This window comes from Lutra lutra, chromosome 17 (assembly GCF_902655055.1).
Source record: "Lutra lutra chromosome 17, mLutLut1.2, whole genome shotgun sequence".
NCBI classification, from domain to species: domain Eukaryota; kingdom Metazoa; phylum Chordata; class Mammalia; order Carnivora; family Mustelidae; genus Lutra; species Lutra lutra.
In genome coordinates, this window is record NC_062294.1 from 58,598,248 (window position 1) to 58,622,104 (window position 23,857).

At 49.2% G+C, this 23,857-nt stretch overlaps 1 protein-coding gene across 2 annotated transcripts; it reads right to left on the minus strand.

Annotated features, from left to right (window-relative positions):
• Positions 1-597: 597 nt before the first annotated feature.
• On the minus strand, positions 598-16,414 carry LOC125088985 (zinc finger protein 383-like). Of its 2 annotated transcripts, none has more exons than XM_047710686.1 (6): positions 16,339-16,414; positions 13,031-13,119; positions 11,474-11,565; positions 8,088-8,214; positions 6,614-6,745; positions 598-3,949 (listed from the first exon to the last, which is right to left on the minus strand). In XM_047710686.1, the coding sequence occupies exons 2-6, from the start codon at positions 13,062-13,064 to the stop codon at positions 2,643-2,645; spliced, it is 1,692 nt and encodes a 563-aa protein (XP_047566642.1). In that variant the 5' UTR covers positions 13,065-13,119; positions 16,339-16,414; the 3' UTR covers positions 598-2,642. The 2 variants fall into 2 exon arrangements, with proteins under 2 accessions (XP_047566642.1, XP_047566643.1); XM_047710687.1 differs by having other exon boundaries at positions 13,031-13,116; positions 16,339-16,413.
• Positions 16,415-23,857: the final 7,443 nt, after the last annotated feature.

Consider the following 23,857-nt stretch of genomic DNA (forward strand, 5'->3'; position numbering starts at 1 on the left):
GAGACACTCTCTCTCTCCTAGGTTGGGACTCTGGGGCCTGTAGCTGTGGCTCTGGGTTTGTAGAGGACGCTCCTATTTGCTAAAAGAAGGACAAGGCAATGATTTGCAGAGAGGACCAGAGATGAGAGACGTGCATGTGGTCCTGTCCGCGTCATGTTCTCCATTCCAGTCGCTAAAGTTAAAGATAACTTCAAGCAAGGAAGCTTCCCTAGTGTATGAGCTAATACATTCCTTTGTTGATGTTGGTTTCACTTAAGCTAGTGGGAGTTGGGTTCTTGTTACTTGCAACCAGGAATGTAGTGAGTATGTTGAGACACATTCTTCCCTTATCCAGGAGGAATCCCCTCTACTCCTCCCACCTCCACAGATGTCTCACAGACAAAAGCAACCACAAGAACGAGTGCCTGCCACAGGCAAGCCACCCAGCCCTACTCCTGAGATAATTTCCAGGAGGATACAGCCACACTCCTAAAGATGGCTCCCTCTTATTTTTTTTTCCAAATATTTTTATTTATCTGAGAGAGAGCTAGAAAGAGAGACCAAAAGCGGGGGGGGGGGGGGAGCAGACTCCCTGCTGAGCTGGGAGCTCAACCTGGGGCTCGATCCCAGGGTGCTGGGATCCAGGATCAGGACCTGAGTCCAAGGCAGACACTTAACCGACTGAGTCACCCAGGCGCCCCGATGGTTCCCTCCTAAAGCCCCACCAGAGTCCTTGGAGATCCCCATCCAGGCTCTCTCCGTCCTCCCCCTTAGTCCAGTGCCGGAAAGGAAATGTCCTGGAGGTTGTGAAAGCAATCCAGAGAACCTAGGTCTGTCCTTCCTCCAAGCTGCTCTGGGAGCAAGCACAAAGTCACGCTCTGAACACAGAGTCACTCTCCACCTTCCGCATTCTGGCAAATTCTCCAGCGGTGATGCCAGCCACAGCCCCTCTTGAAGGCCTTAGAGTCCAGACCGCTCAAAAAGGAGGCGATATCTTACATTGTCCCACCACCAAGGCAAGGCTTCTCAAGCTGGGGGTTGTGCCATGTGTTGGTTAGCGAAATTGATTTAGAAGGTTATGACTTTTTAAGCGAAAGAGAATCGGTGTGTACACACAATAAGGGTAGGTAGTGTTGCATTAAACGTGTCCTTCACATAGGCACAAACACGCGTTAAGGCATACACGTGTATGAAAATACACACGTGTGTGTCGTACTGCAATACAGGGCATCTTTTACACCCTGGGTCATGGTCACAAAAGTTCGAGGGTTTATCTCTTCCTTCCCTAACCACTCCCACAGTCCACCCTCATTCATTTCAATTCATCAGCTGTTCAGAGCAGGGATCGGTCAACTTTCTTTGCCGAGGGTCTAAGAGCAAATATTTTAGGCTTTATGGAGCATCTGGTCTCTGTTGTGATCACTCGGCTTTGCATGGAAGCGGTCATAGAGGATAGTTGCCTAAGTGCCAATAAAACTTTATTTACAAACACAGGCCACGGACTGGGTTGGCCCTGGTTTGCCCTCCTCCAATCTAGAGTTCTCATTCCATGCCCGCTCCTGCCGTAGGTAAAGCCAAGCTGCTCTCTGCCCAAAAGTGCAGTCCGAACAGAAATGTAAACAGCTCTACTTTTTAAAGATATATTTCATGAAAATTCAAATGCTATGAATTTGAAAGCATAGAATATATAAAAAATAGCAGTACTGTCTAGATTAATGTGCAAAATTTGAAATAATCTTAAAAAAAAAATCTTTCCTGAGCCTCATTTTCTCAGCCATGACATGGGATGGCATCAGTTCCTATTTTATAAGGCTCCGGAGAGGATTCCAGGGGGCCGGGTAACGTAAAGTGCTCAGCGTCACACATGGCGGGTGAGGTGCTCAGGAAATGTCAGCCTATATCGGTAGCATTATCAGGGACTGACTGGCTGTTCTGGCCCGGACAGAAGGGAGTGTCTTGTGGGCACGACGCTGGCCGGCCCTGAGACATCAGAACCATCTGCAGAGGCAACAGTCTCAGAGCCCTTCGTGGAACACTACACTTGGCCGTGCTGCCCTCCATCTCTGGCTCACTTTCTCGGGGCTGTGTTGCAGGAGGATTTTGATAAAAGATCCAAACCGGGGCCCACTCAGAACCTTCTGCAACAATGGGTATGTTCTCCACCCGCGCCGTCCAATTCGGCAACCGCTGGCGCGTTTGGCCACTGAATCCTGGCTGGGTGCAGCTGAGGAAACACTGTACGTTTTATTTATGTTTATTCATGTAAATGTAAATCATGACACATCGTTTAGTGGTTACTGTAGTGGACTATTCCTGAAATCCTTCTCAAATTTAATTAATTATGGTGCCGCTCCTGATATCTGAGGCGGGTACATTCCTTGTAGATAGATGTGTCTGATGCATCATATGGTTCGGAGGATTCTTAGCCTCTGTCTTTTCCCTGCCAGCGGCAGCAATAGGCTGGGACAACCAGAGATAGCCCTAGGCACTCCCCAAACGTCTAGGGGGGCCACATAGTGCTGTCCGCTGAATGAGGATCGCTGGCCGGCTAGCGACCCGCCGCAGGCACAGTCCATCTCTGCTCACAAAGTTGGCGTCATTGTGACTTCTCCGGGGATTAGGAAGGTGTGGGTCCGGGCTGAAGGCTCCCCCACACGCGGAGCTCACTGTCTCTTTCTGGTGTGCACTTTCTGGTGGAGCGCCAGGGACGAGAGCCGCCTGAAGGCCCTTCTGCATTTGGGGCACGGGTGCAGCTTCCCCGTGGTGTGGATTTTGCGGTGATTGATGAGTGTGGAGCTGTCGGTGAAAGCTTTCCCACACTCAGAGCACACGTACGGCTTCTGGCCAGCGTGCATCCTCTGGTGTCTCTCGATGCTCGACTTACAGCGGAAGGCCTTCCCGCACCCCTCACACTGGTAGGTGTGAGTCTCTCTGTGGCCCTTCTGATGCTTGAGAAGGGCTGCCTTGCGCCGGAAGGTTCTCCCACACTCCTGGCACCGCTCCGAGGGCCCCAGCTGGTGAACCCTCCTGTGCTCCGACAGGTGGGAGCTATTTCGGAAGTACTTCCCACACTGGCCGCACTGGTAGGACTTCTCCTCCTGATGAATCCGATGGTGTTCAAAAAGATGCGAGTTGCATCTGAAGGCTTTCCCACACACTTTGCAGTGGTACGGCTTCTCCCCCGTGTGGATTCTCTTGTGCTCCGTCAAGGAGGAGCTGCGGCCAAAGGATTTGTCACACTCGCTGCACTGGTACGGCTTCTCCCCCGTGTGCACCCTCCGGTGACGAGTGAGCTTTGTGCTCTGCTTGAAGGTTTTCCCACATTCCTCACACTTGAAGGGCTTCTCTCCCGTGTGGGTCCTGTAGTGGCTGCTCAGCGTGGAACTGCTGTTGAAGGCTTTCCCACACTCCTTACACTTGTAGGGCCTCTCGCCGGTGTGAATCCTATAATGCGTGAAGAAGTAGGAGCTATGCCGGAAGGACTTCCCACATTCATCACATTTGTGGGGTTTCTCTCCTGTGTGGATCCGCTCGTGCTCAATGAGGTGGAGGGTCTGGTTGAAAGTTTTCCCACATTCTTTACATTTAAAGTGTGGCTTCCCCCGTTGGATTTTTGGACGATTCTGCTTTGGGAAGCCTGGCACCTGGCTTTTCCCATGAATATCTTTTTTTAGGGTCTTCTTTTCTGGAGCGGTGCTCCGTGATGTCGTTGCTGGTGGTGGATGGCTCAGGCATCTCTTCACCGCCGTGGTCTCATGGTTTTGCTCTACAGGGAGAATTTTTTTGTCTGAGTCTGCAGCCGGGCTGGGGCCAGATTTTTGTGTGCTCCTCGGTGGCCTGTCCTCAGTTTCCAAAGTCCCTTCCATCCTAGCATTCTTTTGGGCCATTTCCTTTGCCTTCCCCAGGGATGGCCTCGTAGAGATGTCTGGCTTTGGAAATGTTGTGTTCGGTGTAAGCTGTGTCTTCTTGTCTGAAAGGGATTCAGAATGTAAATCTCTTTTTTAGCGCCATTGTCTATCTTTGGTTGAAAATGTTTTTGTCTGAGTATAAAATACATACAGAAAACTCACAAATATAAATGTCTGAAATGATTAGAATTCACATCATGCCAGCAAAAAAGAAAAAAAATGGTGATTATGCGAGGGGATGAAGGTATTCTCTAAACTTATTGCCATAATCATTTCATAATATATATACATACCACATTATCATGTTATGCACCTTAAGCCTATATGTTATATCACAATAAGCTCACACAACTCTATCCTAATAAGGCTGGAAAAAGAAAAGACAGCCAGTTCAAATGAGGTGGAAATAAAGAGGGAAAAAGAATCAATGAGAGAAGGAGCTGGCACAGAAAAGAGAAAAAAAGAGATCCTGTATCAGAATAATCACTTAGAGATACAATTCAAGCAACACTTCAGAAATAAATCAAGAGCTCATCTCTGGATTGAAGGGACAGTGAAACTAAATGCAACTGTATTATAAGCTGTCTATAGTCCATGAACCCTGTGCGAGTTGGAAGCACGGTCAGTTCTTAATGTTCCCTTATCACTAAAATGATGTGTTTCTTTTTTTTTTTTTTTAAAGATTTTTATTTATTTATTTGACAGAGAGAAATCACAAGTAGGCAGAGAGGCAGGCAGAGAGAGAGGAGGAAGCAGGCTCCCCGCTGAGCAGAAAGCCCGATGCGGGGCTCGAACCCAGGACCTGGGATCATGACCTGAGCCGAAGGCAGCGGCTTAACCCACTGAGCCACCCAGGCGCCCCAAATGATGTGTTTCTATCTGTAAGTAAGAGGAATAAAATTTTTTGGCGAGAATTCACAACGTGAGCACATTCACGAGTACAGCGCCGAGATTAAGATCAAGAAACAGAACTCTAGAAGCACCGTCCCTGACGCAAGCCCTCAGCCCACTCCCTCCAATGACCCTCTCCCTTTCGAAAAATCAAGACCCTGCCTTCCAATAGCGTAGAATGGCTTTGGCTCTTTTTGTACATTATGCAAATGCAACCTTTTAGCGTACACCCTTTCGTGCCTGGCTTCTTTGTTCACTCAACTCTTCTATGAGAGTCATCTGGATTGTTGCTTGTAGTTACAAGTCGTTCATCCGCCTTGCTTATAGGGCTCCACAGCACGACTATGCCACAATGTGTTTAACTATTTCATTGTTGATCGGCATTTAGGGAGGCCCCACTTTGGGACTATTAAGAACTGAGTTGCTATTAACATCCCGTGCTCAGTGGGGAGTCTGGTTCTCCCTCTCCCTCTGCCTGCTGGTCCCCCTGCTTGTGCTCTCGCCCTCTGTCAAATGAATAAAATCTTAAAAAAAAATTGAAACTGCAGAGGTGACGCTGGAATGAGGACAAGGCTTACTATTATTATTATTTTTTTTAATGAAAACACCTGGTCACTATTTGGGATTCTTTTCTTTTTTTAAGATTTTATTTATTTATTTGACAGAGGGAGAGAGAGCACAGGTGGGGGCAGAGCGGGGGAAACAGAGGGAGAGGGAGAAGCAGACTCCCGGGTAAGCAGGGAGCCACATACAGGCTTCAATCCCAAGACCCTGGGATCATGATCCCAGCTGAACACAGACGCCTAACTGACTGAGCCCCTCTGGCGCCCCTCTATTTGGGATTCTTTTTTTTTTTTTTTAAGATTTTATTTATTTATTTGACAGGGACAGATCACAAGTAGGCAGAGAGGCAGGCAGAGAGAGAGAGAGAGAGAGGGAAGCAGGCTTCCCGCTGAGCAGAGCCCCTGACACGGGACTCGATTCCAGGACCCTGAGATCATGACCTGAGCCGAAGGCAGCGGCTTAACCCCATTGAGCCCCCCTGGCGCCCCTCTATTTGGGATTCTTACTAAATTCATGTATTGTCTTTATTTTTAAAGATCTGTTTGTTTATGTTAGAGAGAGAGTGCTCAAGAGCACACAGAGGGGAGGGGTCGTGGGGGAAGGAGAGAGAAACTCTAAGCAGACTCCACGTTCAGCGTGGGGCTCAATCCCAGGACCAGTGATCATGATCTGAGCAAAACCAAAAGTCAGTTGCTTAACCAACTGAGCCACCCAGGCGCCCCTTAAATCCATGTATTTTCTTAAAGGAAAAGCTCTCTCGCTATTCTCCTATATTCTCCAGGTTCAGACGCTGATGGGGGGTAGTTGTGCTGCCCCAGAAACATGCTGTTGTTTCTCCAAGTCAACGGAGGGCTACTCAGCAGTGGCGATCTTAAGGATTTAAGTCACGTGCCAGACCAGTCTTCACCGAAGAACTGCTGTAAACATCTTTCTAATCATGAACACATTGATGCACACATACAAGGAGGAAAGTGAACAGGTGCTCGCTGAAGCAGTCGGGAAGAGCACTGGGGAGGGGACTGCGGGCAGAATAGCCAGACAGTGCAAAGGCCCTGAGTTAGGGTGTCAGTGGCTTGGCAGCCTGGCTCTGATACAGAGGATGTGGCCAAGGAGAGCTGGAATGAGATCCCAAGAGGCCAGAGGAATGGAAAAGCATTTCTGGAAAGCAACATGCCCTGCCAGGCTTCTCCCTTCTCCTCATACCCCTCAGCGTGCTGGGACTTATGGGAGAATTTCTTGTGGAGACTGCCATGGCGTCTCCTCCTACTCACCAGTGGACACGGGGCTCTCGCTGACTCCAGCACTGCTGTGCTGGGGCTCTTGAGGGACGTCTCTCTCCTTGACACAGGGCTCATCTCCTTGCTCTAACCTGGTGATCAGCTTGGGTTTGAAGAACCGATACCCTGCTCCAGAGAAGGGGAGAAGTGCTGGAGGCCTCCCAGGGCACCATTCCAGGCCGAGTTTGCACAGAAAGAAGTGTGTTTATGTTCTGCTCCCAGTTCCAGAACACTGGTTTTCCCCTACCTCCAGCACACCACACACACAGCAATTCTCTCAAACACTGCTGGGGTCCTACAAGTCAGCTCAATTCTGACACCATCTACCTGGAGGTAGGGGTGCATCCCGCGGTGGAGGGTTTAGTCCCACGAGACTGACCAACCCCCAGTTCAGACACCAATCACAAATCCAAGTCGTCACCTGTGCCTCTGACTGACAGGCTATGGGTTGGAGGTTGCAACGACCCCCGTCTTGGGCTTGCTGAATTTGCTAGACCAGCTCAGGGAACTCCGAGAAACATTCTACCCATTAGATCACCGGTTTATTATAAAAGGATATAACTCGGGAACAACAGGTGGAAGAGATGTATAGCGCCAGGTGTGGAGAAAGGGTGTGGGGCGTCTGTGCCCTCAGACGCCACCCCTCCTCCACAGATCCCCACTTGCTCACCAGTCTGGAAGGTCTGCAAACACTGTCCTTTGGGGGGTTTGTGGAGGCTTAATTACACAGACACAATTGATTAAATCATTGGCCATTGGTGACTGATTCAGCCTCCAGTCCCTTCCCCCTCCCTGGAGGTCAGGGGGTGAGACTGAAAGTTGGTTCCCCTGGCAACCAGCCCTCCTCCGGAGGTGTTTCCCCAACGTCACCTTATTAACATAACAAATGACACCTTCATTCCTCTCACTAGCTAAGACATTCAAAAGTGTTGGGAGTTCTGTTCTAGAAATAGGAGGGAGACCAAACAGGTGTTTCTCACCATGAATCACAAAATCGCAATGACACGAAGGACCTCGGAAGAAGCACAGGGCCACCGCCTCGCCGGCCTCTCCCTCCCCACCGCACCAGCACGAAGGTCTAAGTGGGGTCCCCCCCCCCCCCCCGCCCAGGATCCCGGAGAGCGCAACCCACCCTTCAGAGAGCACTCAGAGAGCACGACAGCCAGTCAGCCTCTCCCCGTTGCACCGGCCACTGCGATTGGCTCAGCGGCGGTCACGTGACCAAAGCCAGCTCCAATCGGAGCAAAAATCAGACTTTTGGAAGGAACACCCGGTCCCAAAGGGTCTACCATTTGGGTCGCGAGGGAATTATGACGCTGGTGCCTCCGCGCTGCCTGCCGCTGTCTCGAGACCGCAAAAGCAGAGCCAGCCTTAGAAGGAAGCCGATACCACCAAACCTTAGTGCGTGAGGCCAGTCCTAGGGCGGAGCTCATCCAAGTCCTCCAAACTGTGGGGACCTTGTCCTTACCCAAGGAGGCCAGGTTCCCATAGTTCTCCAGCATCACCTCTTTGTACAGGTCCTTCTGGGCGGGCTTCAGCAGCTGCCATTCCTTCTGGGTGAAGTACATGGCCACATCCCTGAAGATCACAGGTTCCTGTAACCCAAACCCCCATTCGTATTCACCCAGGGCCTGGTCCTGCACTTGGCCCAGGACAGCGGGTGGAAAGCCAACAGAAGTTGGGGACGTGTTCAGAGTTCTGTGCTGTGTCAGCTTGCAGATAAGGCCTGGGCTCCTTCACCCTGCCCCACATCCACACCCTTTGCTACGTGGCTGTGCTGTGCGCTCCTGTTCGCTTGGCCATGGAACTTGCTGGGGCCAGTGGGGTGTCCGCCAAGTGTGAGAGAAGCCTGAAAAATGCTTATGCAATCAGTGCTGACTTCTCCCTTGGGCCTCCACCGCCTCCAGGAGGGAAGCTCTGCCCAGGCTAGCCTCTGGGGGATGAAAGACAGTAGAGCAGTGCCAAGTCGCCCCAGTCCTCTGAGCAAAGCCACCTCAGGCAAGCTGACAAGGCAGAGTCCATCCACCAGGCACATGAAGGAGCCTAGCAACACCCACAGAGGCACACAGCCAAACCCTTATTGCTATGTGCCCCTGACCTTCCATGGGGGTGGTGTTTACACAGCATTATTGTACACACTCAGCGTGTTCATGGGTTTCGTGAAGGGGTGAAGGAAGGGAGGCTATGAATGTTGGAAGCGGCCCTTTCACTCACCAGTTGTACGGTCACCTGGGAATCTGTTTCCAATGAGGTAGATCGATACCTTGATGGTTAAGAGCACAGGCTCCAGGGCCAGGCTCCCTGGGTTCGAATCTTGACTACTTAGGATCTGTGTGACCTTAGGCAAGTGATGTGAACTCTGTGTCCTCATTCTCTTAAAAATGGGAATTATACAGTACCATGTCCTGGAGCTGTGAGGATTAGGTGGATGAAAATAGGTAAAGAAATTAGCTCTGTGCCTTGTACATGCTCAGTGCTCAAGAAATGTCAATTAATCTAGGGCACCTGGGTGGCTCAATGGGTTAAACCTCTGCCTTTGTCCTGGGTCATGACCTCGGCATCGGGCTCTCTGCTCAGCAGGGAGCCTGCTTCCCCCTTTCTCTCTGCCTGCCTCTCTGTACTTGTGATCTCTGGTCTGTCAAATAAATAAAATCTTAAAAAAAAAAAAAAGAAATGTCAATTATTCTAAATATTTGTTTAGAACGGGAGAGGATTCTAGTCAATGTGATAGATTAACAAAGCAGAAAAGGTCAGTGCTGGACACAATACCCATTTTCCTTTCCCGTAATAATGGAAGCTACAGGTGAGCCCCTGCTTGCACAGGCCAAAGACTACATTCCCCAGGATCCCTTGCAGCGGGGCAGCCATGTGACTACACTCTGGCCAATGAGGTGCGAGCAGAAGAGCCGCGTGTGTCTTCTGTGCTTTGGCCTTTGAGACTAAGCACCTGTTCCACTTGTGGTGCCCCAGAATGTGGACCGGCCACGCAGGGCCGAGTCGCCCTCCTGGGCTGTCCACACACACTGTCACCGTGAGGAATAAGTAATGTCATCTGAGTGAAGCAGCCGTATTTTGGGATGTCGTGTTATAGCCACCAGATCTATGTGGCTGGGGAGATCCAGCCCCGGGGCAGGCAGGGGTGTGGAGGGTAACAGATGCAGAGGGGCGCAGGAGCACAGGTGCAGAAGGCGCAGGTGCAGAAGGGCGCAGGGGCCTTGGCCACAGAGAACGCGCGGCAGGCCGAGAGAAGCGCCCCAGCGCGCATTTCCCGAAACGCTAGGACAGGCTGGAAAGGGAAGGCCCTGCAGAGCGTTGCCACGGTGTACAAGGAGGAGCCGAAGCAAAGAGAGCGGCTGGAACGGGAGAGAGCAGAGCAGACAGGGAACGGTGTTTGCTCCCGGAGTGGGGTCCGTGCCCCTCAGTGTGCGGGCGGGGCAGGGGCCTGGGCCACCCGCCTGGCCTCGCGCCGCGCCGGCTGGGGACTTGCCTTCCGGCGCCTCAGTCTCCGCATCTGTAAAATGGGAAGAATACAGAGTAGTGCTGCCTCCTGGCGGCGAGTGTGAGCATTCGACGGGACAGTCCAAGAACAGAATCCGCAACCGCGCAGAGCGCTTTAGTAAAGAAAGGGCTGGAACCCCAGCTGCTCAACTCTGGCCTCAGCTGGTTTCTTCAAACTGTCTGCTTTCATACAAATGTAAACTGCTTTTCCAACGGGAAGCATCCCACCCCCCGCACCTCCTCCCCTCCCCCAACCCCTGCGCAGGGCTGTGACCTCTAGCACTTTGCTCCTCTTTGGGATTAACGTCATGGCCCCATTTCATCCTCACGAGGTAGCCTCCGTGCTTTCTGCATTCTACAGACGAGGAAACGGGGCAGGAAAGCACCAGTAACTTGCCCACTCGTTATGATCAGAAACAGGGGTGGGAGGGGCTATGGGGGCATCAAGTAGAGATGACAACGTACCCTTCTTTGGGGGGGCGTCAGGAATCTGCCACCATTCATGTTACATACCCTTACAGGTCAAATGCTGTCTGAAAACAGCACAGATGTGAGTTCATTTACTCTTCAGAATAACCCCTGGATGGCCCATGGTCAACATAGTAGCCCCATTTTACAGATGAGGAAACTGCAGTGGGCCTGGATTGTTCAGGAACAGACCCGGGTCCCACAGCCGTGAGTGGCTGAGGGGGGATTTGAATCCACAGTCAGACTCCAGAGCTTTCGCCCTGGGCTGTTCCAGGCTGGCATTCGCAGCCATGAGGCACAAAAGGGCCATGGGGATGGCACCCCACATGCGATGCCCCTTTCTTTGCAAAAGCACCCCTTCCCTCATCCGGGGTTTCTTGGCTCTTCAGAGTGAGCTCGTCTGGGGGCCAGATCATTCCTTGTTGTGGCTTGCAGGCTGTTGAGCAGTGTCCTTGGCCTCTATCCACCCCTCCTGTGCTGACACCCAAACACGGTTTCAGCCACTGCCAGTGTCCCCTGGGGGACGAACGGCCTCTGGCTGAGAATCATTGTCTTGTCCCAGCCTGCCGTTCTCATGGTTGTATCACACAGTGATAACTACTCTGAAGAAAATTAAGCAAGTCATGACATTAAGGAGTGATGAGGAGGAAGTGAGCAGGGAGGCTTCCTGGAGGAGGCAACATTCCACCCGGGGTAGAAATTAGGAAAGAGAAGAAGGAAGGAAAGAGACCCAGGAAAACCATCCCCTATGGGATGGGGCCATATCCTTTTGGGGTGGGGGGCAAGGGGAGCCCTGCCATGCGAGGGTCTCTGCCAGCCAGAGAGGGTGGCAAATGCACCTGACCTCTCTGAACTGAGGGGCCCTCTGGTCAAACGGAGAAGGCTTACCGTGCTCCAGGTGGGCCGGAATCTGACTGGTAGTCTTCCCTTCTTTTTGGAGAGGTTCTCTGAAGTAGGAGCAGGGCTCTGAGAAGGCAGGTCTGGCAAGGAAGAAGAAGTAATGAGGTCATCCTGTCCTCTGTGGGTAGGGAAGCTCAATAAAATCCCAGTGATGAAACCCACAAGAGATGGATGAAGACTTGCTGTGTGCCATGCCGTCTTCTAACTACTGTACAGGTATCACCTTATTTGGTTTTTCATAATAATGCTATAAGATAGTTACTATCATCATCCCACTTTACAGATGAGGACATGGGCACAGAGAGGTTAAGACACTCACTCAAGGTTGCACAGGGTGCCCTAAGACATGCATTAAACTGTATCCCAAAGCTCAACGGGGAACAGGCAGGAAATGTCAGTGAGTGAAGGGGCTGGGGTAAGACAATGGCACCAGAGTCTGTGATGGACTATATGACACCCAGGATCTCAACTGCTCCCATCTGAGAGAGGCAAAGAGGCAAAGAGACCAAGACCAAATCAATACACTTGAAAATACCAGAGAGTGACAGACATCATGACCAAAATAAGCTAGGTTGGAATGAAGGCAGATCCCTGGATGCTGCTTTAGTTAGGACAGTCAGGGCTGGCTTCTCTGAGGAGCTAAGACTTTGTTTTGACCTTCATTTTGAGAAGGAGATGGCCAAGTGAGCATATGAAGGAAGAGCGTTCTTGAGCAGGGAAACAGCATGAACAAAGGTCCTGAGGTAGAATGTTAAAGGTAAAGCTAGGAGGCCAGGGGTGGCCGGAGCCCGCAGAACTGGAAGGGGGGGGATGGGAGTGGTGAAGTCAGGCCAGCAGGGTCCAGTCCCTCAGGGCCACTGGGGCCCCTGTATAGAATTTGTATGATTCTCCAGCTTGAGAGCTCTGACAGGACCTGATCCTCATTTTTTTATAAGATGCCTTGGCCTGCTGAACAGGGAACAGTCTGGAGGAGGCAAGAGTGGAAGCCAGGAGACCACTTGGCACAGAGAGACAGTAGTTTGTAGCTTCTTCCTGGATCAGAGTACGTGGGTAATTCCCTGAGGATATGGGGGAAAGTGGTTTCTTAGATTTTAAGACACAGCATCCCAACTCATCTGGTTCGTCTGGCTGATCTGTCAGTGAACAATCGCATTCCTGAGCACTTTTACAAGCGAAAGGAAATCACACATTCGTGCAAAAACTTCTGCTCGCGATAGCCAGCAACTGGAAACAACCCAGGTGTCCCTCCAGAAGTAGAGCCATGTCACGGAACCCCACTGAGCAATAAGGTGGGATGAAGCGTGGGTTCCCACAACAGCCCAGATGGCTTTCCAGGGCACCGTGCCCAGTGGGAAGGAGCAAATCTCAGAAGGTCACCAGCTGCACTGTTCTACTGACACAAGGTTCTCAAAATGAGAGAATCACAGAGATGGGGACGATTTGTCGTAGCCAGGGGCCCATCTCCAGGGTAAACCTTCCCACCATCGCTGGGCCCTAGAGGCCTGCCCGCCCCCACCCCCCAGTTTTCCTCCGTGTTTCTCTTACCGCCTTTGTCAGATGGCTGGGTCTTCACCTCCATGGTCCCCTCCCTCCGCGGTGCCGAGAGGCAGGACCCTGTGAGGTGCAGGACTCTGCTAGGGGCAGAGACCAGAGCAGTTAGGGTGTGGGCCCATGGTGATGGGGGCCCTAGTTCTAGTCCCAGTACCAGGGAAGCTGTGTGGTCTTGGGCAGGTGACGCCACCTCCCTACCATTCTGTGTCCTCAACTGTGGAGGAGAGGTGTTAGTCACACTTTCCTCATAGAGTCACCTTCAAGGCCAACTGGGTAGTTTATGGACAGCACTTGCCATGGTGCCCGGCAAGGCCAAGGCCAGGGCTCGTGGGGCCCTGACGGGGAAGCTTGGTTACCCAGGCATACAGCAGGCCTCTGGTGCCGGGCATACAGCAGGCACTCAATACATGTGGCTCACGGCCAGCCCTGGTGTTGCTGTCTTTCTGGCCCTGAAAGCTGTAAGTCAGCCTGACGTTCAGAGCTGGACCTTGCCTCACTTGGTGAGCGCTTATACCCTCCTTCCCGGGACTGTGGTGAGGACCAGTCCATAGGAGCCTGCACCACAGCCTGAGGGGGGAGGCCCGCTCTGCCACAGCGCTGCTGGGGAGGGCCAGCCCTGGGATCCAGGGATCTGGGGACCCTGGTCTGACCCAGGCAGGAAGGCCCACCAGTGAGGCAGGACTGCGCCAGACTGTCCGGCGGGTGCAGTGGGGCTTCCAGTCTGGTGGGCCCTGGCTGTGAAAGCCCCAGGATCAGAATGGCCACAGTTACGAACAACAAGCACACAGTGCCCTGACACTTGAATTTGAGATACACTTGAATTTGAGATAAAAAATTGAATAATTTTTAGTGTAAGTATGTCCCAAACACTGCACGGGATATGCCTATATTAAAAACCTTTCTTTTTACTTACTTATTTGAATAAATTCTTTTCTCTTTTTTTAAAGAAGTAAGCTCTGTGTGCAACATGGGGCTGCGACCTCTGAGATCTGGAGTGGCAGGCTCAAGGAACTGAGCCACCCAGGCGCCCCCCTGAGTCAATTATTTTTAAGTATAACGTGGCAAGTTCCATGCAATAGTTGGAACATATTTATACTAAAATGTAATGCACATTTATGCGAAATTCAAATTTAAGTGGGTGTCTTATAGTTTTTAGGGGCGTCCTATTTGTTAACCGGCAACACACAATTTGGGATTTTTAAGCCCCCTTGCTCCTTCAGCTTTGCCCGCCATAAAAATGAGGCCATTAAATGATGATATATGCAAACTGTGTGTGATTAAAATCTTGTCTGGCATGGGTGCCTGGGTGGCTCGGTGGGTTAAGCTGCTGCCTTCGGCTCAGGTCATGATCTCAGGGTCCTGGGATCGAGTCCCACATCGGGCTCTCTGCTCAGCAGGGAGCCTGCTTCCCTTCCTCTCTCTCTGCCTGCTTCTCTGCCTACTTGTGATCTCTCTCTCGAATAAATAAATAAAATCCTTAAAAAAAAAAAAATCTTGTCCAGCAATGATGCCCAAATGCCTCCTGAGGAGCTCCCTGCTTCTCCACTTCCCCCAAACTCCCCTCAGGACTGCTCCCCGCCCAGTTTTTCCATGCTGCAGCAGGCCAAGTCACTAACATATCCTCCTGACCCCCATCTGACTGCTCTAGCAACCCAGAGCTAACCTGGATGTCGCTGCCTCCCCCATCAAACTAGCATGCCTCAAGTCTGACCATCCTGCCTCTCACATGGACCCGTGCTCCCCAGCAGGTCCTGGAGAGAGTCCCCAGAGGAGCAGTTCCAGCATCGTCTTTTGCTTCATTTTTCTCCCCAACAATGACAGGAGGAACTCTGAGACCCAGGGGCTCAGAAAGACCCGAAAATGACAGTGGTTCTGGGGGCTAGTGCCTGGTCCTCAGCCTGGCTCTGAGGCACGGGGGCCACACCAGTGGAGTTTGGGCATCAGAGTGCCCCATGTCCCCGAGGCCCGGATGGCTCACGGCTAGTGCGTACGTAGCCTGTGGGAGCCTCCTCCCAGACTCAGGGTGGCAGGGCAGCGGGAGCCTGCGACAGCAGGGTGCCCCTGAGCACTTCGCCCCAGCATCCCCGGAACACCGCGGTCGCGGGGAAGCGACAGCCACGGGCTGTCCTCTCTGCCTGGAGTCTAAACCAGCAAGGGCTTCCTCCAGGGCAGCCAGCCCACGGGGCACGGCTGGGCCCGCTCGCCCTGAGTGTCTCCTTGGAGCCCGCGCGGGCGGCTCCGGAGATGCCCAGGGACCGCCCCACGAAAGAGCGCGGGAACCAACAAACTTCCGCGATCAAACAGGTAGAAACACACAAACCCACTTTGGAGTACACACTCGCACAACCACGCACGCACACTCACCCGGTCCCACAGATACAGATGAACACACTCACACACACCCACATTTAAACAAGACACACTCGAATACACACACACCCCAGCTCACGCAGACGCCGATGCACACGAGCCCACTCAACGGCGGACACTGAGAGCCGCACAAACGCCCACAGCGGCAGCCACACTTACACAAGCGCACAGACAGTCTTCACCTGTGTGTTCCCCGACACGAGTTCACACAACCACACAGGTGCAGACACATGAGACACATCGGAAGGTGCCCACAAACTCGTGCCAGCAGGCACAAGGTCCACGCACAATCATACACAGAGCGAGGCACACAACCAAACCTAGCCACACCCAGGAGTCAGACACGAACTCACACACAGATGCAGTCTCACAACTGCACAAAAAGTCATGACCCACCAGGATTCACAGACACCCAAGCCCACACATTCGGCCACACTCACCGGCGGACTCAGGGTGACACAAACTCACACCCTCCCGCGGAGAAGACGCCAGCTACCGCAACTCGGACTGCCCCAGGGGAGGCAGCTGCAGTGGGACACACTCAGATGCCCGCAGCCGCCTGCCCCGCCCGCGGTCGGAGAGATGCGGAGCCGCGCGCTGCGGGGTCCCGCAGGAGCTCCCGCGCTGGGACGGACGCCGCTCCACACGTGGCCGGCCACCCCGAGTCGGGGCCTCGCGCGCGGGCACCCCCACAGCCACGCGCCCTCCCTCGCACACTCACCTGCGCGGAGCGGATCGCTACCTCGGAGCCCCCACCCCACACACCGGCCGTCGTCCGCGGTCCAGCGGCACTGGAAGGGCGGACCGGACCGCTCCTCGCCTGCTAAGCGCGCAGTCCAGCCACCCCGCTTCCTCTGGCAGACCCCGAGCCCCCCAGACCCACACACGCTCCCTTCCCGCAGTTCCCCGGCCCTCTCCCTCCGCAAACTCACCGCCCCGCGCACAGCCCGCGGTCTCCCGGAGCTGAATGAGGCTGAGCGGAATTCAAACCCCGTCCCAAGTGCGCGCTAGCGCCGCCCGCCAAACTACCAGTCCCAGAAGTCCCCGCGCCTCGCCGCTCCCGCCACTCTGTGTCCGCTAAGGAGCCCAAGCCAGGGTGGGGGCCCGAGGACCGCTGGGAAATGTAGTCCCGAGACCGATGGGGGCGGCGCCGGGCGCTCGGCGCTTCTGGGGCGGTGGTGGCGGGGAGGTGGCAGGATGTCCCATTCCTCCCACCAGGCAGAGGGGAAGGTCTGGGTTCCCGCAGAAGGAAGGAGCTTTCGAGGAAGAGTGGACTTCACGCTCTGCAGTCCTCCCTTTTACCTGGCAGTAATGGTCCGTAGTGACCCCACCTCAAAATTTCCAGCATCCCTCCTCAGCCGCTGGAGGCCAAGATTCACTCAATGAAAAGGAAATCAAACAAACAGACAAAACTCTACATTCAACAAGATTTCAAGTTTTTCTAGCTTTTATATGAGAAGAAAATAAACTTTTAAAACCAGTTTGTTGTTTCTATTGGAGAAATCTGAGCTCTGGGTATTTAATGATATTAAGACTGTTTTCTGGGAGTGGCTCAGTGGCTTAAGCCTTTGCCTTTGGCTGGGGTCATGATCTTAGGGTATCCGGATGGAGCCCCACGTCGGGCTCTCTGCTCAGCAGGGAGCTTGCTTTTCCCCCTTTCTGTCTGCCTACTTGTGGTCTCTGTCTGTCAAATAAATAAAATAAAATCGTAAAAAAAAAAAAAAAAAAAAAAAGGAAATATTTTTCTGGCACCTGGAGAACTTAATCGGCTGAGCACCAGACTCTTGGTTTCAGCTCAGGCCTTGATCTCAGGGTCCTGAGATGGAGCCCACCTGGGGCTCCCAGCTCAGTGAGGAGTCTACTTGAAGGCTCTCTCCCTCTGCACCCCGTCTCAAATAAATATTTTTTTAAAATTTGAATATATATATGTGTATATATATATACACACATATATATATTAGGTCTAACAGTGGTATTTGGAAGATAGACTTTTTTCAGTATTTCTCTTTGGGAGATACATACTGGGACACAAGGAAGGTTTAACATACACAAATCAATGTGATACACAGCATTAATAGACTGAAAGTTAAAAACCACATGATCACTTCAATAGAGGCAGAAGAAGCATTTCACAAAATTCAATACCCTTTCATGATAAAAAGTCTCCACAAGCTGGGTATAGAACCACAACATGATAGAGGCCGTGTGCAGTAAGTCCACAGCTAACATCATACATCAGCAGCAGAGGCTGAAGGCATTCCCTCTAAGATCAGGATGGAGACATGAATGTCCACTCTTACCACTCCCATCCAATACAGTACTGAAAGCACTAGCCAGAGCAGTTAAGCAAGAACAAAATAACAAAAAGCATCCAAATCAGAAAGGAAGATGTAAAATTTTCTGTTTGCAGATGATGTGATCTTATATAGAAAATACTAAGGACTCCAGCCCCCACTAAAAAAAAAAAAAAAGTTAGAACTAATGCACAAATTTAATAAAGTTGCAGGATATAAAATCAGCATGCAAAAAATCAGTAGCATTTCCATACACTAATAAAGTACTATCCAATTTTAAAAAATGAAGAAATAATTCCATTTGCAATACAACAAAAAATTAATACTGAGAAATAAGTTAAACAAAAGAAGCAAAAGATCTATACATTGAAACTATAAACACTAATGAAGGGAATTAATGAGACAGATAAATGGAAAGATATCCCCTGTTCATAGTTTGGAAGAATTAACAGAATCGCCTTGACATTGGTCTTGGCAATGGTTTTTTGGATGTGACACCAAAAGCACAGGCAACAAGAGCAAAAATAAATAAGTGGGGTAAGTGGGGTTGCATTAAACTAAAATGTTGCTGAGAAAGTAAACAATCAGCAGAGTGGAGAGAACCTAAGGAATGGGAGGAAATACGACTGGCAAAGCACACAGCTGACAAGGGCTAATATCGAAAATATACAAGGGACTCATACGACTCAATGGTGAGAAAATAATCAATTTAAAAATGGGCAGAAGATCTGAATACACATTTCTCCAAAGAAGACATACGAATGGTCAATGGGTGTATGGAAAGGGCCTCAACATCATGAACTATCAGGGAAATGCAAATGAGAACCACAGCGAGATGTCACCTCATACTTGATTGGACGGCCATTACCAAGAACACAAAAGATAACGAGGCTGCAGAGAAAGGAAACACTTTCACACTGCTGGTGGGAATACAAACTGACACAGTCACTACGGAAAATAGGAAGGCGTTCGGCATCGCATGGTCTCACTTATCTGCGGACTCAAAGTCAAACTCTGAAGTAGAGAATAGAACGGTGGTTGCCAGTGGCTGGCAGGTAGGGGAAATGAGGAGGTGCTGGGCAAAGGGCACAAATTTTCAGTTATGCAGGCTGAGTAAGTTCGGGAGCTCTACTGTATAGCCTGGGACCACAGTTAGTAATACGGCACTGTATACTGGAAATACGCTAAGAGGGCAGATCTTCAGTGATCTACTCTCCTAGATAATAAAATAAAATGATAGCCACGTGAGGTGATGGATATGTTATTTACCTTGATGGTGATAATCATTTCACCACGTATATGAATATCGAAACATCACATCGTACACCTTAAAATAATCGATACAATTTTTATTTGTCAATCATCTCTCTTTAAAAGCTGGAAACAAACCAAAGGAAACACACAGTGGGTGTCTGGGGGGCGGTGTGCTGCTGCGGTAAGAATAGCAAAGGTGACTTAAGGACGAGTAGCCAAGCTACATGTATTTCTGCTTTGAACCATGAAAATAACCCCATTTTGCAAATGAGGAAGTTAAGGTCAAAAGTTAAAAAAAAAAAAAGTTTAAAAATACATGCCCACCATAACATAGTGGACCAGTGACCAAGTGGGGATCCAGTCCCAGGAAGAATGGATCCAGAGCCCAAATACTGTTTCCTTGTGTAACTAACATTTGCTGAGTATCTATTATGTATGCCAGGTCTACTGGTTAAGAGCTGGGTTAGTAGAGGAACTAATGCAGGTGCTGAGAATACAGTAGGGAACCAAGTAAGCATAGATCCCTGAATCTGTGGCATTTCCTTGTTAACGCAGGAGAGAGACAATTAAACGCTAAGTAAGGTAAGTAGTAAATCAGATGGTGGAAAGTAATATCATGGAGAAAAATCGAATGGGGGAGGTGGTGGGTGGGACGTGTGCTTGGGAAGTGCGGCAATTTCAGGGTGGCCAAGGAAAGTATCCCTAAAGAGAAAACATTTGAACAGATCTGAAGGAGCCCAAGAAGTGAGATACATTGATACCTGAAGGAGATGTGTTCTGGGCAAGGGGAACAGCTGGTGCAAAGGGCTAGAAATGGGCACATGTGTAGCGTGTTTGAGGAATAGTGAAGATGACACTGGCTGGAACCAAGGGCAGAAAACAGCTGACTCTAGGAGGCCTGGTGGGGATTTGGTTCAGGAGGGTCCCTCCACCCCTTGTCCCAGATCTGAGGGACTGGGGGGAGATGGGTATCCCTTCCTGTCCGGAGCTGCTGCCTGAAGTTTGCCGCTCTCACCCAGGACCCGCCCAGAATAGGGGCAGGGAACGACTCCTGTCCCCGCTCTCACAGGTTGGTGGAATGATAGTTACAGACCACTGGGACCCCCTGCCCCTGACTGAGACAGTGGGGAGAGAGGAGGGCCTTCGCCCAGGGCTCACTGTGTCACCAGCACCCCCAACCATGCCCAAGACCCAGAACATCCCCTTCCTGGGTTTTGGAGGTGGGACTGGAAATGTGTCCCTAGGTAAGTTTAATGCTCTCTGTGTTTGTCTGAAATTCTTAATTTTTAAAAATTTTTAACATGGGCTCCCACATTTTAATTTTGCAATAGGCCTCCCAAATTACATATCCGATCCTGGATAGATATTAGTTCTGTTTTTATAAGAAATGAAAGAACAGAGCTGTTAGAAGCAACTGGGAAATGGGGAGCTGGGATTTGAAGCCAGAGTCAGCTTGGCTCAAGGGTCGCTTAACCACGGGTCAAGGCAACATCTGACATTAGTAGACCTTTTAATAGAAGGAAAGCTTCTCCCCTTCTCACTCCAGAAAAATAAAGCAGGCAACACCCTGTCCTTTCCCTCTTTTCCAAACCAAGGGAGGAAACTTTAGGTAGAATAATGGCTCCCCAAAGATGAAAGATGTCTGCACCCTAATCACCAGAACCTATATATCATCTTCTGTGATGGCAAACACACACACACACACACACTCTGAGAAACTTTCCTTCTTCCCTTCCAATTTGAATTCCTTTTATTTCTTTTTCTTGTTCGATTGCTCTGTCCAGGACTTCTAGTACTATATTGAATAGAAGTGGTGAGAGTGGTCATCCTTGTCTTTTTCCAGATCTTAGAGGAAAAGCTTTCAGCTTTTTTATTATTAAGTATGATGTGAACTGTGGGCTTGTCACATGTGGCCTTCATTATTTTGGCACTGAATTATCCCTGTAACCTGGGGATGAATCCCATTTGATCATGGTGTATGAACCTTGTAATGTGCTGTTGAATTCAGTTTGCTAGTATTTTGTTGAGGATTTTTGTATCTATGTTCATCAATACTGGCCTGTAGTTTTATTTTCTTGTCCTTGTTTGGCTTTGGTGTTGGGGTAGTGCTGACCTTGTAAAATGAGTTTGGAAGGGTTTCTTCTAGTTCCTTCTTCTTCTTCTTCTTCTTCTTCTTCTTCTTATTATTATTATTATTATTATTATTATTGGAGGGGGCCAGAGTTCGGGAGTAGTTTGAAAAGGATTGGGGTGTCTGGGTGGCTCAGTGAGTTAAGGCCTCTGCCTTTGGCTCAGGTCATGGTCCCGGGGTTCTGGGATTGAGCCCCGCATTGGGCTCTCTGCTCAGCGGGGAGCCTGCTTCCTCCTCTCTCTGCCTGTCTCTCTGCCTGCTTGTGATCTCTGTCTGTCAGATAAATAAATAAAATCTTTAATAAAAAAAAAAAAGAAAAGGATCAGTGATAATCCTTCATTACATAATTTGGTAGAATCATCAGTGAAGCCATCTGGTCCTGGGCTTTTCTTTGTTAGGAAGCCTTTGATTATTGGTTTAATCTCCTTATTCACTATTAGCCTGTTCAAATGTTCTATTTCTTCATGATACAGTCTTTTGGTAGGTTGTGCATTTCTAAAAATGCATCCGTTTCTTCTAGGCTATCTAACTTATTAGCATGTAATCGTTCATAGCAGTGTCATAATTTTCTTTTGTAATTCTGTGATTATCAGTTGTATCAATTATTTTTCATTTGTAGTTTTGTTTAGTTGAGCCCCTGTTCCCCCCTCAGTCCAGCTAAGGTTTTGTCAATTTTGTTTTTATTTTTAAAAGCCAGCTCTTGGGGCGCCTGGGTGGCTCAGTGGGTTAAAGCCTCTGCCTTCGGCTCAGGTCATGGTCTCAGGGTCCTGGGATCGAGCCCCGTGTCGGGCTCTCTGTTCAGTGGGGAGCCTGCTTCCCCCTCTCTCTCTGCCTGCCTCTCTGTCTACTTGTGATCTCTGTCTGTCAAATAAATAAATAAATCTTAAAAAAAAAAAAGCCAGCTCTTTGTTTCATTGATCCTTTTCATTGTTTTGTGTTGTGTTTGAAAAATATACTTAATGTGGTTTCCATATTCCTAAATTAGTTTAGCCTTGTTTTGTGACCTAACATATCATGTATCTGAGGGAATGTTCTGTTTGCATTTGAGAAAAAGGTATTTCTGCTACTGTTGATGGAACGTTCTGTACATCTATAGGTCCATTTGATAGTGTTGATTCAATCTGCTGTTTCTTTATTTTCTGTCTGATCTATCCATTGTTGAAAGTGATGCACTAAAGTCTCCTACTTTTATTGTATTGCTGTCTTTTTCTTCTTTCATTTGTGTTAATATTTGTTTTGTGTGTTTAGGGACTCTGAAGTTGGGTGCATATATAATTGTTATGTTCTTTTGGTGAATTGATCCCTTTACCATTCTATAATGACTATTTTGGACTCTTGTAACAGTTTTTGACCTAAGGTATAATTTATCTGATATAAAAATAGCCACCGCTATTCTCTTTTAGTTACCATTTCATTTACATGAAATCTCTTTTTCCAACCCTTCACTTTCAGCTTATGTGTGTCCTTAAAGCTAAAATTTGTCTTTTGTAAACAGCATATATTTGGGTTATGGTTTTGTTTTGCTTTGCTTTCGTTTTTTACCTGCTCAGCTCTTCTATAGTCTTTTGATTGAGGGATTTAATCCATGTACACTTAAATCACTTACTGAGGGGCATCTGGGGGGCTCACTCCATTAAGCATCGGCTTTCTGCTCAGGTCATGATCCAGGGTCCTGGGATCAAGCCCCGAGTTTGGCCCCCTGTTCAGCAGGAGCCTGCTTCTCCTCTCCCTCTGCCCCTCCCCTTACTCATTCTCTCTCTCTCTCTCTCAAATAAATAAATAAAATATTTTTTAAAAAGCACTTACTGATAGGTTAGGGCATATTATTGTCATTTCCTTAACTGTTTTCTGACTTTTAATTTTTTAATTAAAATACTTTTAATGTCACATTTCATTTTTTAAATTTTATATCTTCCTTTTATACTTAACATTCTTCCCTGTTATTATTGATGCCTTATAAGTCTCTTTTTAATAGCTACATATTTTCACAGCATGGGTGACTATCAAAATGTCCTCAACTCTTCATCTATTATTGGACAGTTTCATTTTAGTCTGTTTCTGTTCTATCACCAATAATTTTAATGCATATTTCTATACATAGATATTTATCTGTATTTAATAACTTCGGGTTTTATTGTTAGAAAGTCATATAATCTTTGTTTTGTTTTTTGTTCTTATTTAAATTCAATTAATTAACATGTAATGTTTTATTTGCTTCAGGGGTACAGGTCTGTGATTCATCAGTCTTATATAACACCCAGTGCTCATTACAACACATACTATCCCCAATATCCACCACTCAGTTACCCCATTCCCCCACCTCTCCCCTCCAGCAACCCTCTGTTTGTTAACTGTGATTAAGACTCTCTTATGGCTTGTCTTCCTCTCTGATTTCATCTTGTTTTTTTCTTCCCTCCCTTACCCTGTGATCCTCTGTTTTGTTTTGTAATTTCCACATATCAGTCAGGTCATATAATTGTCTTTCTCTGACTGACCTATTTTGCTTAGCATAATACCCTCTAGTTCCATCCCCATCATTGTAAATGGCAAGATTTCAATATTTTGGTGGCTTCAGAGTATTCCACTGTGTGTTTGTGTGTGTGTGTTTGTATGTGTGTGTGTGTATACACAACACATCTTCTTTATCCATTCATCTTTTGGTGGACGTGTGGGCTCTTTCCATAGTTGGCTATTGAGGACATTGCTGCTATGAACATTGGGGTGCATGTGCCCCTTTGGATCACTGCATTTGTATCTTTGGGGTAAATACCC